The following is a 17911-nucleotide window of genomic DNA, read 5'->3' as shown; positions in this document are numbered from 1 at the left end:
TCTCATCCTCTGTCTTCCCCTTCTCCCTCTTCCTGCCCCCAATCCCTCCCAGCATCAGGGTCTTTTCCAATGAGTCAACTCTTCTCATGAGGTGGCCAAAGTACTGGAGTTTCAGCTTTAGCATCATTCCTTCCAAAGAAATCCCAGGGCTGATCTCCTTCAGAATGCACTGGTTGGATCTCCTTGCAGTCCAAGGGACTCTCAAGAGTCTTCTCCAACACCACAGTTCAAAAGCATCAGTTCTTCGGCACTCAGCCTTCTTCACAGTCCAACTCTCACATCCATACATGACCACTGGAAAAACCATAGCCTTGACTAGACGGACCTTAGTCGGCAAAGTGATGTCTCTGCTTTTGAATATACTATCTAGGTTGGTCATAACTTTTCTTCCAAGGAGGAAGCGTCTTTTAATTTCACGGCTGCAGTCACCATCTGCAGTGATTTTGGAGCCCCCCAAAATAAAGTCTGACACTGTTTCCACTGTTTCCCCATCTATTTCCCATGAACTGATGGGACCAGATGCCATGAACTTCATTTACAAAAGGGCAATTTCTATTCTGTTTTCAGAGTTTATCCTGTGTCCGATTTTTCTTAAAATAATTAGCTCCAAATAATTCTTATGCCAAAGAGACACATTTTCAGGTGGCACATTCTGCTAGCCGTAAGAGAAGTAGCGTAAACTCATAGAACTGTTTAGTGTTAGTCCTTCAACCATGTCCACCTCTTTGCAACCCCATGGACTGCAGCCTGCCAAGCACCTGTGTCCATGGGATTTCCCAGGCAAGAATACTGGAGTGGGTTGTCATTTCCTACTCCAAGAGATCTTCCCAACCAGGTAATGAACTCTGGTCTTCTGCATTGCAAGCAGATTCTTTACTGTCTGAGCCATAAGGGAAGCCCAGAAATGCAGTAATTCATCATTAATTATGAAAAAAAATCCCATACACTTTTCTATTGACAGTGAATAGAAATATTTTTTTCTGAAGTGCTTGTCTATTAGAATTAGTATACTCAAATATATTTTAGATTTTGTTGACTCATTCTTTTATTCAATGTAGCTACCAATTATTGTCTTTACCATTCACATCATGTGACTAATTATTTCATATATTATAAAGTGTAGTGGATTTTTTTCCCTTTACAGTTGAGAAGACTAATAATAAGGATTCACGTATGTTGTTCAAAATCACTCAGAATATGTCATAGCCAGGCCTCAAAGCATGTTTGTATGACCCCAGCCCATACTCCCTCACCTACTGTATACAGTGATTCTCAACAAGCCTTGAAAACCACCCATTTAAACCATCCATGTAATTGGCATTGGGGGATTCCCAGGTGGTGCAGTGGTAAAGAATCTGCCTGCCAGAGCAGGAGATGAGAGAGACACGATTCAATCTCTGGGTCAAGAAGATCTCCTGGAGAAGGAAATAGCAACCACTTTAGTATTCTTGCCTGGAAAATCCCATGGACAGAGGAACCTGGCAGGCTACAGTCTTTGGGATTGCAGAGAGTCGGACAGATTTTGCAACTGAACACTCACACATAAAGGGGCTTCGGGATATTTGGGAATCATTGTTTTGAAAAACTATATCAACTCTGTATTATCGTATTTACCAGGGTAATGGAAATCAGGAGAACACACATAAAACATTGTTCAGATCCAATTTAACACAACTGTGACACACGATGGATATTTAATTCAAATGCATTTCATTAGGATGTTAAATTATCTACATGAGATCACTGGGTCTTTATCTGTTTCTTTTCCTGCTCCTCTTTCTCCTCTTCTGATTTTCTTTTTATTTGCTTTATAATATTGTGCTAATTTCTGCTATATAGCAAAGTGATTTAGTTATATATATATAAAACTGAATATACATATAACTGAAATATATATTAAATATATTATTTTCCATTTGGTTTATCATAGGATATTGAATATAGTTCTTGGTGCTACATAGGAGGAACTTGTTCCTCTTCCCATTTTGATGAGAATAATATTTTTCACTAAATAAATGTTTTTGTTTTCTAAACTTTGCAGCAAGCAGTTATTAGGGGCCTCTTTGTTTTTGGCAGAAAATTCTCACTGTCCTCTCCTTCATCATCACACAAATACTAGTTCACTGGCAACATAGTTGAGCCATCAACTTGGAAATTAAATTACCTGCCATTCTCAGGTTTTTCTCCCTACAATCCTAGACTGCCCTTCAGCTCTCAGTGGGCAAACCTCAATGTAACAGTGAATTGAAGGAATTTTAAGATCATATCTGTCAGTTCAAGGTCACAAAGGCTTCAGAACAAAATTCTGGGTTCTGTTCTGGGTCGCTCTTCCCTTCACCTCCATTTCCATTCTCTAGATTCTCTGTTTGAGAAAAAAAAAAAAAAAAAACAAGTCTTGGGAGAAAGCACAGCAAAGAGACTTCTAGTACCATCATTGTCCTAAGAAATAGATTTTTGCCTAGAGCTTCAGACAAACTGCAGAAAGCTGCCCCTGCACCAAAGAGCATCTAACAGATTGCATATGCACATAGCCAGTTTTGACTGTCCAGGTGGAAGGGGCATTCCTTATTTGCGATAAGTACAATGTAAAAATGGAATGGTTCCTATATAATTATAAATAATAGACTCATTCTGATATGTAGATATTTCTCCATTCCACTACACTTTTAGTTTTTTTCTTTACAAGTAAGCTGTCTTTCGCCCATTTTCACCCATTTTCCCCTCATAATGTGGTTAATCTATCCTTGGGAAATTGAAAGTTGACTGCAGTTCAATATTCCTAGAACATGGTACACAGTGGGCAGTAATAGATCTAGTGATGGAAAGTTAAGTAGGCATCAAATCACAAACGGCCTTTGTGCCATGCTAAGTGGTTTGGCAAGGAATGCAAGCCACTGTAGAATTTTAAGTGGTGGAGTGACATGCTTAGATTTGCATTTTGGAAAGATCACTCTACTGTTTCCTCAGCAAAGGTTGTCAGGAGAATGAGAAGTAATGGAGTCCTGAGCTAAGAAGTTTTAGTGGGAATGGAGAGGAAATAAAACATTGGGATAAGCACCTAAGAGATATGGCCTTGGGAAGGTAAAAAAGATGGCCTTCTAGTTTTTACCACAGATGACCAAGTCAGGGACCATTCACTGAGAAGCTGTCTTAGTTCAGAATGCTATAACAAAATACCACAGGCTGGGATGCTTTAAGTGGCAAATATTTATTTCTCAATATTCTGGAGGTTGAAAAGTCCAAGATCAAGGTGGTAGCAGATTTGGTGTTTAGTGAGAATGTGTTTCCTGCTTCACAGGCAGCCAGCTGGTCTTACTGTATCACAGCAGAAGGGATAGAGAGCTCTCAGGGGTGTGTCTTTTATAAGGGTACTAATTCCACTCATGAGGGCTCCACCCTTACAGCCTGATCACCTCCCAGGGCACCATACCTTGGGAGTAAGATTTCAATATATGAATTTAGCAGGGGATACAAACATTAATTCATACAGAATTCTATTGGGAAATAAGTATACATGGGAAAAATAGATTTTATTTAGGTCATGTAAAGTTTGCAGTGATTTCCTTATATTCAGGTAGAAATTCCTGCTATGTAGTAGCACATATGGGCTGAAGATTAAGAGGATGTTTAGAGGTGGCTCAGATGGTAAAGCCTCTGCCTGCAATGAGGGAGACCCGGGTTTGATTCCTGGGTCGGGAAGATGCCCTGGAGAAGGAAATGGCAATCCACTCCAGCACTCTTGCCTGGAAAATCCCATGGACGGAGGAGCCTGATAGGCTACAGTCCATGGGGTCGCAAAGAGTCGGACACGACTGAGCAACTTCACTTCACTTAGGCATATGAAAGAGATTTTGGAGCTCTGATGATGAAATTTAGTTACTGAAATCACAAGTGAGAAATCTCCCTTACTCTGCTTCCATTTTCCAGGCAGTAGATGCAATTTCAACTCTTTGGTTTGTTGCTATATTTGTGGATTTTTTTTTAAGTTATAGATTTTGCTTATTGACAGGCATTTTATTGCATCCATCACTTATGAATGATTGAGACAGTTATATGTGCCTAGCAAAGGCCCTGGGACTTAGTGCTCATTTGCTCAGTTGTGTCTCAGCAAAATTATTTCCTTTATTTCTCTCTCTTTTGAGTGCAGAGTTTAGTGATTGTATGGTAGAATCAATTTACATTTATGATATTTATGTTAATTCTTTCATAAGTGTCTTCTATATCCCTATTAGTAAACATGTTTGTTTGCTAGGGCTGCCCTAACAAAGTCCCATAGATTAGATTTCTTGACAAAAATTCATTGTCTCACTGTTCTGGAATCTTGAAGTCTGAAAACCAGGAGTCAACATGGTTGATTTCTTCTGAGGCCTCTCTCCATGGCTTGTGATGGCTATCTTCTCCTCCTTGAGTCTTCCATCTGTGTGTTTCTGTGGCCTAACTTTCTTTTTATAAGGACATGGGATCATATCGGATTAGGATCCACCCTATTATGTGAACTTCCCTGGTGGCTCAGATGGTAAAGCGTCTGCCTACAATGCGAGAGACCTGGGTTTTATCCCTGGGTTGGGAAGATCTCCTGGAGAAGGCAATGGCAACCCACTCCAGTATTCTTGCCTGGAAAATCCCATGGATAGAGGAGCCTGGTAGGCTACAGTCCGTGGGGTTGCAAAGAGTCAGACACGACTGAGTGACTTCACTTTCACTTTTCTTTCTTATTATGTGAAAGTGTTCATTGCTCAATCCTGTCTGACTCTTTGTGCACCCCATGGACTATAGCATACCAGACTCTTCTCTTTTATTCATGGGATTCCCAAAGCAAGAATACTGGAGTATGTAGCCATTCCCTTCTCCAGGGGATCTTCCCAACCCAGGGATCACACCCAAGTCTCTATCACTACAGGCAGACTCTTTACCATCTGAGCCACCAGGGAAGCCTAATTACTTCTTTAATGATTTTATGTTCAAATACAGCCCCAGTCTGAGGTACTAAGAGTTAGAATTTTAACACATGAATTTTGTGGTGCAGAGTTCAGCCTATAATAGTGAAATAGAGATATTTAGAATTGCTTCCAACATAAGCAAGTAGTTTTTGAACTCTGGTAATTTCTGAAGATTCTAGTATATTTATATGAATAACAGTGTAAGGGGAAAAAAGTGATAGAAATATGATTCTAAATAATTACAGAGTCAAAACCAAAGTTCTTTATATTAGAGGAGTTGTCAAAAAAAGAAAAATATTTAAAAAGAGAACATTTTAAAGGGAGGAAGTGGAGAAGATGGCTTTATTTAAATGTTGTTTAAGTAGTAAATTATTATGGGAGATATTTTTAGGGATATTATTTCCCCAGTCATTTCACAGATATTTAGAGAATTTCTACATCACACTTAGTTCAAAAGAATACAAAGCACTGTGAAGAATACAAAGAAATACAAGACAGGATCCTTATTCTCAGGATTTTCATCTCTGGATAGAGTCAAAATTAGTACAAGTGAAAAGAAAAGAAAAGGAAAAGCAGCGATTTCATACAAAACCATATGATGCTGTCTGTAGAGGCTTTGGAATCAATGAGAAAGAAGAGTCAATGTGGGATGAGCTAGTCTGAAGTATTGCACTGAGCGTAGGATTAGACTTGTGCAGTGAAGGGTAAGTAGAGTGGAGTGATGTGCAGACAAAAATAGGAAAACCAGAAAATGAAACTGTGCCTATTTTCTTTATAGGACTCATGAGAGTCTTCAGTTATTTCTTATCTTTTTTATTGTGGTAAGGACACTTACCATAAGATCTATCCTCTTAACAAATTTTTAAGTGCACAATAAAGTATTGTTAGCTGTAGGCACAATATTGTATAGCAGATCTCTAGAATCTATTCATCTTCTATAAATGAAACATTTTATACCTGCTGGACAGCAGCTCCCTCATCCCCCACCCCATGCCCTACTTCTGGCAACCACTAGTCTACTCTGTTACTATGAGTTTGACTGTTTTAGATACCTCATATGAGTGCAATCATACAATACTTATCCTTCTGTGACTGGCTAATCTTATTTACTGTAATGTCCTCAAATTTCATCCATCTTGTTGCACGTGGTGAAATTCTCTCTATTTTTAAAAAGACTTCATTTTGTTAGAGCAGTTTTAGGTTCACAGCAAAATTGACAAGAAAATACAGAGATTTCCTATATTCTCCTTATCCCTACCCACATGTAGTCTTGCCTGTTATCAACATCCCCCATGAGATTATTATCCTTTTTAAAGGCTGAATAATATTCCATTGTATATGCACACCAGATTTTATCAATCCATTCATCTTTTGGTAGACTTTTAAGTTGTTACCATACATTTACATTTGTTATTATGAATAATGCCACAGTGAACATTGGAGTGTTAATATCTCTTCAAGATTTTGACTTCAGTTATTTTGTATATATACCCAGAAATAGTACTGCTAAAATATTGCTATTGTTGTTCCATCCCTAAGTCATTTCCATCTCTTTGCAACCTCATGGACTGCAGGACTGCAGGCTTCCCTGTCCTCCACTATCTCCCAGAGTTTGCTCAAACTCATGTCCATTGAGTCAGTGATGCTATCTAACCATCTCATCCTCTGCCACCCCCTTCTCCTTTTGCTTTCAATCTTTCCCAGCATCAGGGTCTTTTCCAATGAGTCAGCTCTTCTCATCAGGTGGCCAAGGTCATGTGGCAGTCTATTTTTAATTTTTTGACTAATCTCCATACCGTTTTAAACAGTGTCTGTACTGTTTTACATTCCTAGCAACAGTGTACAAGAGTTTCAGTTTCTCTATATCCTTCCATCCTTGCCAGCATTGTTATGTTTTTTTGTTTGTGTGTTTTGTTCTGTTTGTGCTTTTTTGAGAGCTAGGTGTGAGGTGATATTTCATTGTGGTTTTGATTTGCATTTTCCTGATGATTAACAATGTTGAGCATTTTTTCATGCTCAACTGCTGGCTGTTCGCAAGTCTTCTTTAGATAAATGTTTCGTTTATTTGCCCATTTTCAATCAGATTATTTATTTGCTATTGATTTATTGGAATTTTAGGTATACCTTTTCTGTGTGTTTATTTCTTGTCTATCTCCCTCACTAGAACATAGGATCTATAAAGACAGAGATCTTATTCTTTCAACAATGCAACACTGTCTCAACTACTATAGCTTTATAATAAGTCTCAAAGTTGCTTATTGTCAAACTGTTCACTCCCATTTCTTTTTTTTCTTTTTTTTTGGAGAAAAATTTCTGCCAAATATCTAAGTCTGAAGAGCCATGGATTGTCAGACAATCTTTCAATGATAAAATGATATCCTTTGAAAAAAGTATCTCATTCTTCCTACAGTTTAAGCTATCTCATAAGTGCATTTGTTCTATACAACTGTAGTTCACTATGCACCCACGACCCAGATAATCACTATTGTGTGATCACTCATACTCACCTAGAGCTAGGCATCCTAGAATGTGAAGTCAAGTGGGCCTTAGGAAACATCACTACAAACAAAACTAGTGGAGGTGAAGGAATTCTAGTTGAGCTATTTCAAATCCTGAAAGATGATACTATGAAAGTGTTATACTCAATATGTCAACAAATTTGGAAAACTCAGCAGTGGCCACAGAACTGGACAAGGTCCGTTTTCACTCCAATCCCAAAGAAAGGCAATGCCAAAGAATGCTCAAACTACCACACAGTTGTACTCATCTCACATGCTAGTAAAGTAATGCTCAAAATTCTCCAGGCCAGGCTTCAGTAATACGTGAACCATGAACTTCCAGATGTTCAAGCTGGTTGTAGAAAAGGCAGAGGAACCAGAAATCAAATTGCCAACATCCACTGGATCATCAAAAAAGCAAGAGAGTTCCAGAAAAACATCTATTTCTGCTTTATTGACTCTGCCAAAGCCTTTGACTGTGTGGATCACAATAAACTGTGGAAAATTCTGAAAGAAATGGGAATACCAGACCATCTGACCTACCTCTTAAGAAACCTGTTTGCAGGAAAGGAAGCAACAATTTGAACTGGATATGGAACAACAGACTGGTTCCAAATAGGAAAAGGAGTATGTTAAGGCTGTATATTGTCACCCTGTTTATTTAACCTATATGCAGAGCACATCATGAGAAACACTGGGCTGGAAGAAGCACAAGCTGGAATCAGGATTGCCAGGAGAAATATCAATTACCTCAGATATGCAGATGACACCACTCTTATGGCAGAAAGTGAAGAAGAACTAAAGAGCCCCTTGATGAAAGTGCAAGAGGAGAGTGAAAAAGTTGGCTTAAAGCTCAACATTCAGAAAACTAAGATCATGGCATCTGGTCCCATCACTTCATGGGAAATAGATGGAGGAACAGTGGAAACAGTGTCAGACTTTATTTTGGGGGGGCTCCAAAATCACTGCAGATGGTGACTGCAGCCATGAAATTAAAACACGCTTACTCCTTGGAAGGAAAGTTATGACCAACCTAGACAGCATATTAAAAAGCAGAGACATTACTTTGCCAACAAAGGTCTGTCTGGTCATGGTTTTTCCAGTAGTCATGTATGGATATGAGAGTTGGACTGTGAAGAAGGCTGACGCCAAAGAATTGATGCTTTTGAACTGTGGTGTTGGAGAAGACTCTTGAGAGTCCGTTGGACTGCAAGGAGAGCCAGCCAGTCCATTCTAAAGATTAGTCCTGGGTGTTCATTGGAAGGACTAATTTTGAGGCTAAAACTCCAATATTTTGGCCACCTGATGCAAAGAGCTGACTCATTTGAAAAGACCCTGATGCTAGGAAAGATTAAGGGCAGGAGGAGAAGGGGACGACAGAGGATGAGATGGTTGGATGGCATCACCAACTTAATGGACATGGGTTTGAATAGACTCCAACAGTTGGTGATGGACAGGGAGGCCTGGTGAGTGGCGGTTCATGGGGTCGCAAAGAGTCGGACACGACTGAGCGACTGAACTGAACTGATGCACCCAAAGTGCTTTCTACATGCACAGGCTCCCAATTTTGTTACTCAGACTAATAAAAAGGCCTAGACTGAACAAAACTGATGCTTGTTATTTTTCAATTAAAGACATTTTTAAGTAAAACTAGCCTTTTCTTTCTTTCTTTATTTTCCCTGTAACTTCATGAAAGTAGTGAATCTAATTCTTGCAAGTACAGTCTGATGATACTGGCTATTGGACTTTTTAATTTATTTGTGGGGAGACTGGGCTGCATGTCATATGGGATCTTAGTTCCCCCACTGGGGATTAAACCCATGCCCCCTGCACTGGAAGCAGAGTCCTACCACTGGACCTCCAAGAAATGCTCTGTTGAACTTTTCAGAGAGATATTTTACTTTTCTCTTTTCTATTATATTTTCTGTTTGTCTTATTCATTTGTTTGTTCATTCATTAAATAACATTCTTGCCCTATGGAGCATGCATCCTCATCCTTGACTCTGTAAGAGAGAACTAATGATTCTTTGCCCAGTATTTCTTGTGTGAAGCTAGGATGATCAGTGGCTGCTTAGGATATAACCTCAACTGTAAACTCTTCCCAGAGACTGGCACAGGTTTGCCTCCCAGAGTCCTTCAGAAGGGTGGAGGACCTCCAGGAGGGTGTCTGTATTTGCTGTGAAGGAGATATGTTAGGAGTAAGGGCAGTGATTCATGACTTTTAAAAACTTGTCTGTAGGTGTTTTGAAGGGCACAGTTGTATACTTATGAAAACGTTCTGCTCTGTGTCATCCTCTTCTGCCCCCCAGGAGCAAGGATTTTAGAGTAGCTACTTTCTGAAACATTGCTGATTACCTTGACAGTAGGTTAATAAAACTTAAGTGAATGGGCTACTCAACTTCACCTTCATAATCTAAAATCCATATTATATGTCAGGAGAAAGAAGACTGAACTCTATCCTTCTATGGAAGGAGACACTGTAGAAATGAGATTAACAGCCATGAACTCTAAAATCACTGCTTGGTTCATAACCTGGGGCTGTTATTCATTCTGTGATACTGGGAAAAACCTCTTAAACTCTGTTTGACTCAATGTTCTTAATTGTAAGATGATTTTAAAAGATCTGTCTAGTCAAAGCTATGATTTTTCCAGTAGTCATATATGGATGTGAGAGTTGAACTATAAAGAAAGCTGAGTGCTGAAGAATTGACGCTTTTGAACTGTGGTGTTGGAGAAGACTCTTGAGAGCCCCTTGGGCTGCAAGGAGATCCAACCAGTTCATCCTCAAGGAAATCAGTCCTGAATATTTGTTAGAAGGATTGATGCTGAAGCTGAAACGCCAATACTTTGGCCACCTGATGCGAAGAACTGCCTCATTGGAAAAGACCCTGATGCTGGGAAAGATTGAAGGCAGGAAGAGAAGGGGGCAACAGAGAATGAGATGGCTAGATGGCATCACCGACTTGATGAACATGAGTTTAAGCAAGCTCCAGGAGTTGGTGAAGGACAGGGAAGCCTGGAGTGTTGTAGTCCATGGGTCTCAAAGAGTCAGACATGACTGAGAAACTGAACTGAACTGAACTTAATAATAGTAGTACTTATCTTGTGGAATTGAGAAGATTAAATGAATTTATCTATAGTGTTTAGAATTGTGTGTTGCATAAAATCAGATTTAGAAAAGGATAGTTGTCATTAATGTCTATGTTATTACTCCTTTGGTAATACCTGAAACAAAGCTTTGGTTCAGTCTAAAATATCCTGACATTTGATTGAGAATAATTGTACCTTGAAGGTAAAGACTGCATTGTTATTGTTTTCTTCTCTGAGTTCAATAACCTGACTTAGATTCTCAGTTGGAATTGATAGTAGTCTCAATTGTTTTGTTGAAGATTACTGTTGAAATAAATAGATTGTTCAATACCTTTAAAATTATGAACTTGATTTGAAATTATTTCATTACCTTAAATGTTTTAATGCACTAAGAGTAGACTCTTAGAAAGAATTTAAGTTTTGGAGACAGAATGACCATATATATGAATTTGACTGAGGTGGTTAATCTCTTTGAACCTCAGAAAATAATAATAGCATCCCTATAGTTTTGATATGACAGTTTGACATAATATACTGTAATAATAAGTGTAAAAATTGACTACTGTTCTAGCTACCTGTCTTATTCTAATCTGAGGCACATTGTATATTCTCTATTACCAAATAAACATTCAATACCAGTTAATAGTATTCATTTATAAAATTTTGGAGAAATGAACATGAACTGTACAAAAAAATAAGTCACTATAACTGTGAAGAATCCAATAGTGGAGGGTACCAGTGATTAAAAGCCTACATGCTTTATATAGAACTTAGAGAACAATCTTTTTCACAGTTGTTTAGATATTTTGTTGGATTTTACTGTTCACTTACAGATATAGTACAATAATACTATAATCATGGTTTAGATTGTAAATAATAAAATCTGTATTCCATATTCATTTGAACTATACCTTTATTTATATCATATATTCTTTAAGAAAAAGAAAAGTTAAAGTCAGGAATGTCTAATTGGAGTAAAAGAAGGAAAATTTAAACAATAGAATGTACTGTGAAAAGTATTTTTAAAAGTAAAAGTGATTGTGCTGTTTCCCTTAGAAACAGAGTTTGTGAATTTAACCAAAGAAATCAGAAAGCATTAGAGTTTAATAGTTCTTTATTATTATTTAATAAGATGATTATCTTTTTCATTTAAAAAATCTTTTCATTTTTATAGATAAGAAACTGTGGTGGGCAGACCAAAACTTAGCTCAGCTGGGAACCTGCAGCAAAAGAGATGGAAGAAACCCCACCGTTCTAAGAAATAAGACTTCTGGGGTTGTGCATATGAAAGTGTATGATAAAGAAGCTCAGCAAGGTAAGTCACATGGTAATGAATTTTTGCTGCCTTTTGAATACATAATTATTCATATAATTTTCTCAAGTCAACAACTGATGTTTCCTATTTTCCTCCTAATAAAAAAAAGGGAGAGGGAGGGAGGCAAATACTGCTTAACACTGCAGAAGAAATACCTTTAACATAAGGTATATAGTGAGCTTTCAAAATGTTAGCAAAGCTGCCCAAGGAATTTGAATTTGTCAGGTCTTCAAAGAGGTCTATTCAGTTCTTGATTTAAGAATATGAAAATAATTTTAAAATCCCAGCAAAATATATTCAAAGCATAACTATGCCCAGAAAATGGATGAACTAAGGGACTTCAAACGGACTATGTCAATACAAGAATTTCATAACCAAAAGCACTACATTGTTTGGCTCTAAGCATTTCGCTTTTTTGTTTCTCCTTGTCCAAATGGTATGCAGTGAAATGGAGTGAGGGAACTAACAGATGCTTTACATAGGTGGACTTGTCACATTGCCCAAATGGCAATTAGATTAGCGATGCCAGGCAGTATGGCCTCACACCTGCTTGTTTTTTTAGTTTTTGGTTCATGATCCATGACATTAGCAGAACTCCCTTCCCAGAAAAAATATTCTTCTATATTCTACTGTCTTATATCATGGCCATGAAAATACTTTTGTTCATATATTTTTCTGCTTAGGAAAAAAATATCCAGAAAAGTTAAAAAGATTTTTATCTAAAAGATTTGGGCGTGTAGACCAAAGCAGATAAGGGTAGAGATAAGAAAAGTGAACCAAAAAAATTTTTTAAAAGACAGTAAAAAAGAGTAGTAAACCAAAGGGTTCACTAATTCCAAAGACAGGTAACAACAAGCAGGCAGAATTAATTTATTGGGAGATACCAAGTGAAAATCATCCTGTACATCCAGAGACAAAATGAAAACCAGGTTCAGGATTGCCTTTTCTCAATAGAGTATGGGCCAAATTTTAGTCTGGAATCCTTTATTGCCAGTAGTAGCAGGGAATGTATTTCTTTATCAAGGAAAAAAAACATTTTTAAGGAAAAAAAAAATTACTTTGTAAAACAATCTGATTACTGAGATCCATTTATGCTTGAGATGACGCTGACATCCAAACTCATATGCACAAGTCTTATTTATTCTCTGATTCTTTTTTTTATTGTCTGTAATAATGAATGAGTGTTTTCACTAGGAATTATTTAATAGAAAAAATTCTGAATCAAAATAAATGATTTTACTAGCATTCAAGCCTTGGAGAATAGATTATATAACTGGAAATAAAGTACTGGCACTCAATAAGTAAAATATGATTGCATTTTTGTGGATTTCAATACAATGTATTTGTTAAGTGTAAACTCTTACAGTATTGTGATAAACTTAAGTTTATAGTCTACACTGAATGAAATCATATCTGAAAACATTCAACAATGTAAAATACAAATTAGAAAAGGGGAGATTATATTTCCAAACATTAAAAAAACATGTATTCACTTCTTCAAAAGAACAAACACATACTTTGTTGAAAATCGTAAATTAATAAATAGTCAATTTTTTGTAGATACAGTTCCAATGAAGTTTCTTGGAAGAAAAATTCAGTATATTATGCTTGTCTCACATTGTTCATTTTAACAAGACCCATTAATCTTTTAAGGATTTGATTCTATAGGTAGAGTTGGGGCTTCCATGCACTGTGAAAGTATTTCCAAACTGACCAGGACCTTTAACACTTAGAAATTAATGGTATGATAATACTAAACTTAAAATACTGTTTCTACCAGAAGAATATGCTGATAAAAGCATCTGTATTAAAGACAACCCCATTAACAGAATCATAGCAGGTAGTTTAAAAGCTTCATTAGTATGAAATATGAGCAATTTAGGACTACTTAAAGTGTTAACAGTACTACCACTTCAGATTTCAAAGTACAATTAGTTACTTCATTTATCATTTTTGATACAGATCACTGGAGAGCTGAGACTTCTCTTTAGCCAAGTGGACTTTTCTAGTTCCACCAGTGAATTGAGGAATGAAGTTTGAATATCTATATCATTGCAAAGTATTAAGCCAAACTACTTTTTCTAATGTGCTAGATATTCACCACCTAAATTATTACTTTAAAAAATCTGTATTATTTTCTGCATTAAATTTATGTTTCATAGGCAAAGATATTATTAAAAATTATTTTTATTTTACTTTTTCTCTTGACTAAGCAAATAATATACAACATGTGTTATTGTTGAACAACATTATTAGCATAGTAAATTTTATTATTTATAAAAATAATTATATCTTATTGCATATTTCTATTATTATTATGTTTTAAAATACACAATCCCAGAAGTTCCTTTTTCTTCATTCTTCATGCATTTTGGATATCAAGGTTATATAACTCTGTATTTTCTCTTGTTTTTATAAATCATTCTCTAATCCATTATTCTTTATTTCTTTAATCCCTTTGTTTCCTCTGTTGTCCATTTGTTTTTTTCAAAATTTATAGATAAGAATCACTTGTCAGATTTTCACTGTTCAATGGTGGTTGGAAAAAATCTATAAATGCATATTGCTATAGATTGGCATTGTATTAATATACATTCACGTGTTGTCGTTCAGTTGCTCAGTCATGTCTGACTCTGTACTGCAGAACGCCAGGCTTCCCTGCCCTTCACTGCCTCCAGGAGTTTGCTCAAATTTATGTCTGTTGAGTCAGAGATGCCATCCAACCATCTAATTCTCTGCCGTCCCCTTCTCCTCAAACTTTGCCAGCATCAGGGTCTTTTCCAGTAAGTCGGCTCTTAGCATCAGATGGCCACAGTATCAAAGTTTCAGCTTCAGCATCAGTCCTTCTAATGAATATTCAGGGTTTATTTCCTTTAGGATTGACTGGTTTGATCTCCTTGCTGTCCAAGGGACTCTCAAGAGTCTTCTCCAGCACCACAGTTTGAAAACATCAGTTATTTTGTGCTCAGCCTCCTTTATGGTCCAACTCTCATATCTGTGCATGACTATTGGAAAAACCATAGCTTTGACTATATGGACCTTTGTCAGCAGTGATGTCTCTGCCTTTTAATGTTGCCTAGGTTTGCCATAGCTTTTCTTCCAATAGCAAATGTGTTATAATTTCATAGCTGCAGTCACCATCCACATTGGTTTTGGACCCAAAAAATTAAGTCTGTCAGTGTTTCACTGTTTCCCAATCTATTTGCCATGAAGTGATAGGACTATATGCCATGATCTTCATTTTTTGAATGTTGAGCTTTAAGCCAGCTTTTTCTACTCTCCTCTTTCACCCTCATCAAGAGACTCTTTAGTTCCTCTTCACCATCTGCAATTAGGATGGTATAATCTGCACATCTGAGGTTATTAATATTTCTCCTGGCAATCTTGATTCTTTCTTGTAATTCCTTCAGCCAAGCATTTTGCATTATTACTCTGCATATAAGTTAAATAAGCAGGGTGAGTGTATACAGCCTTGAAGTATCCCTTTCGCAAGTTTTAAACAGTCCATTGTTCCATGTCTGTTCTAATTGTTGCTTCTTAGCCTGCATGCAGGTTTCTCAGGAGGCAGGTAAAGTGGTCTGGTATTCCCTTCACTTTAAAACTTTTCTACATTTGATTGTATTCCACACAGTCAAAGGCTTTAGTGTAGTCAATGAAACAGAAGTAGATGTTTTTTCTGGAATTCTCTTGCTTTCTATGATCCAACAGATGTTGGCAATTTGATCTCTGTTTCCTCTGCCTTTTCTAAATCCAGCTTGTACATCTGAAAGTTCTTGGCTCATGTACTATTGAAGCCTAGCTTAAAGGATGTTGAGCGTAACCTAGCTAACATGTGAAATGAGCACAGTTGTGCTGTAGTTCACTTAAGAAGGCTTTCTTATCTCTCCTTATTATTCCTTGGAACTCTGCATTCAATTGGGTGTATATTTCCCTTTCTCTTTGCCTTTCACTTATCCATTCACATGCTTCCTATAAAATGAAATAAGTATTGGGTCAGTATAGAATTATTATAGATCTATAAAAATAATTGGCTCATCACTAAAATAGAAATAGAGCTGAAAATTCATCTTATTATTATGTCAGCTTGGTAAAAAGGAATAAATCAATTAATCTTTATTAGTTTATATAGGAAACAAAGGTAATCATTTCAAAAGTTTAAGGCAAATCATAGTATGTGAATCTATGTAAGAACAACTGCCAGTTATGGGAAATCAGCAAAGAATGTGGTAGATCTCTCTGATGAGAAATTGTCCCAGTTGAGCCTATTTCACACTTCAAAAATGACAGAGCATGTGACAGGTTTGATTGAACAATTAAATCCCTTTAGACTATCTTGAATTCAGGAGACTAGAAATAATGAGCTGCATTGGCGTTTTGAATTTTCCGTAGAAGACTATTGATGTATAGCTTTCATCGTATTTTGTAATTCTCACTGGATTTATTGTACCTCATATCAGTGTTTGAACATCCAGCAAATGTCATTGCATGTCCTAGAATAATAAAAATCTTATAAAACTGGGATATTTAATGAACCTGCTGGATAAGATTATAAATTACTTAACTTCATGCTACCAGCTTTGATTAGCACATTGGGCCTAGTAAATTCAATGGAACATCTTTATAGAATGCCTAACTCAGATTAACTGACTAATATTTGTCATTGCTACTACACAGGAATAAGGAAAATTAATATGCCAATTAGTTAGATAACACCTATTGGTGTGTTTTAAATTTATTTTGGAAGAATTATGTTCCTTGAAATGTCAACAGTTAGTTCCTTGCTTTTAAGAAGTTATATATATATATATATAATCTCCTTACTTTTAATAGTATAATATTTGAGTAAGTAATCTAAATTAATAACTGTTTATTTGATTCCATTGGATAAATTATTCTTGAAAATGAAGTAACTGTAGAGTTGAAGTGAAATTTAGAATTTAGAAAAGAGATTTCCTGGTTTATGTGGCCTTAAGGTATTAGAGTCTATGCCCACGTTCATGACACACCCATTGCCTTTGGCTTTTCTGTCTCTGTGAATTCTCTCATGCATCTCACTTTGTAAAATATTAATTATTATTTATTGTAAATATATATTTACTAATATATAATTGACAGACAACTGGTTAAAATGTATAATGTGTTGATTTAATATTTTTTGTATTGCAATATGGTTACTAATGTGGTGCTAGTTGTTACATCACATAGTTCTTTCTTTTCTTTTAGTGGGAAGAATTAACATCTAATCTATTGTCATTCAGTTGCTAAGTCATATCTGACTCTTTGCATTCCCAGGGACTGCAGTATACCAGGCTTCCCTGTCCTCCACTGTCTCCCAGAGTTTGCTCAAACTCATGTTGAGTTGGTGATGACATCCAACCATCACATCCTCTGTCATCCCCTTCTCCTCATGCCTTCAATCTTTTCCCCAGCATCAGGGTCTTTTCCAATGAGTCTGTTCTTTGCATCAAGTGGCCAAAGTATTAGAGCTTCAGCATCAGCATTAGTCCTTTCAATTAATATTCAGGTTGATCAACACTCTAAATTGATTATAGTATTGTTTTCTGTAATCACTACACTGTGCTTTTTTTGGAAAGACAGACTTCAACCATGATCTGCTACTTCAAATTATTTGAGGGAATAAAACATGATACTAACCAATATGAAGCAGCAGCATTTATAAATCAATAATAACATGTTATAAACTTTTCTTGATTTTTATGTTTCTTTTGTTTGTTTTTCTACTTTGCAGGCAGCAATTCCTGCCAACTAAATAATGGTGGATGTTCTCAGCTTTGTTTACCAACATCTGAAACTACAAGAACTTGCATGTGTACAGTGGGATATTATCTCCAAAAGAACCGCATGTCATGTCGAGGTATAAGGTTTTGAAAATCTTATTTCTGATGCATTTATTTCATTGATACAGTTTTTAGGCAACCGGAGTCAGCTTTATCTTTGTTTACTGAGATTACCATATAATTTGTTATTCTTTATTTTGTTAACATGATGTGTCACATGGATTGATTTATAGACATTGAACTATCCTTGAATCCCTTGCATAATTAACA

The 17911-nt window shown here is 36.5% G+C and overlaps 1 protein-coding gene across 1 annotated transcript in view; it reads left to right on the top strand.

Annotated features, from left to right (window-relative positions):
- The window catches only part of LRP1B (LDL receptor related protein 1B), a 762233-nt gene that overhangs the window by 112512 nt on the left and 631810 nt on the right, over positions 1 to 17911 (top strand). The window contains exons 10-11 of the mRNA XM_040227930.1: positions 11703 to 11843; positions 17593 to 17718. Coding sequence (XP_040083864.1) covers positions 11703 to 11843; positions 17593 to 17718 — 267 coding nt within the window. The remainder of the gene's footprint in view (positions 1 to 11702; positions 11844 to 17592; positions 17719 to 17911) is intronic.

This window comes from Oryx dammah, unplaced genomic scaffold (genome assembly GCF_014754425.2).
Source record: "Oryx dammah isolate SB20612 unplaced genomic scaffold, SCBI_Odam_1.1 HiC_scaffold_27, whole genome shotgun sequence".
NCBI classification, from domain to species: domain Eukaryota; kingdom Metazoa; phylum Chordata; class Mammalia; order Artiodactyla; family Bovidae; genus Oryx; species Oryx dammah.
This window is presented reverse-complemented; position numbering and strand designations above follow the sequence as displayed.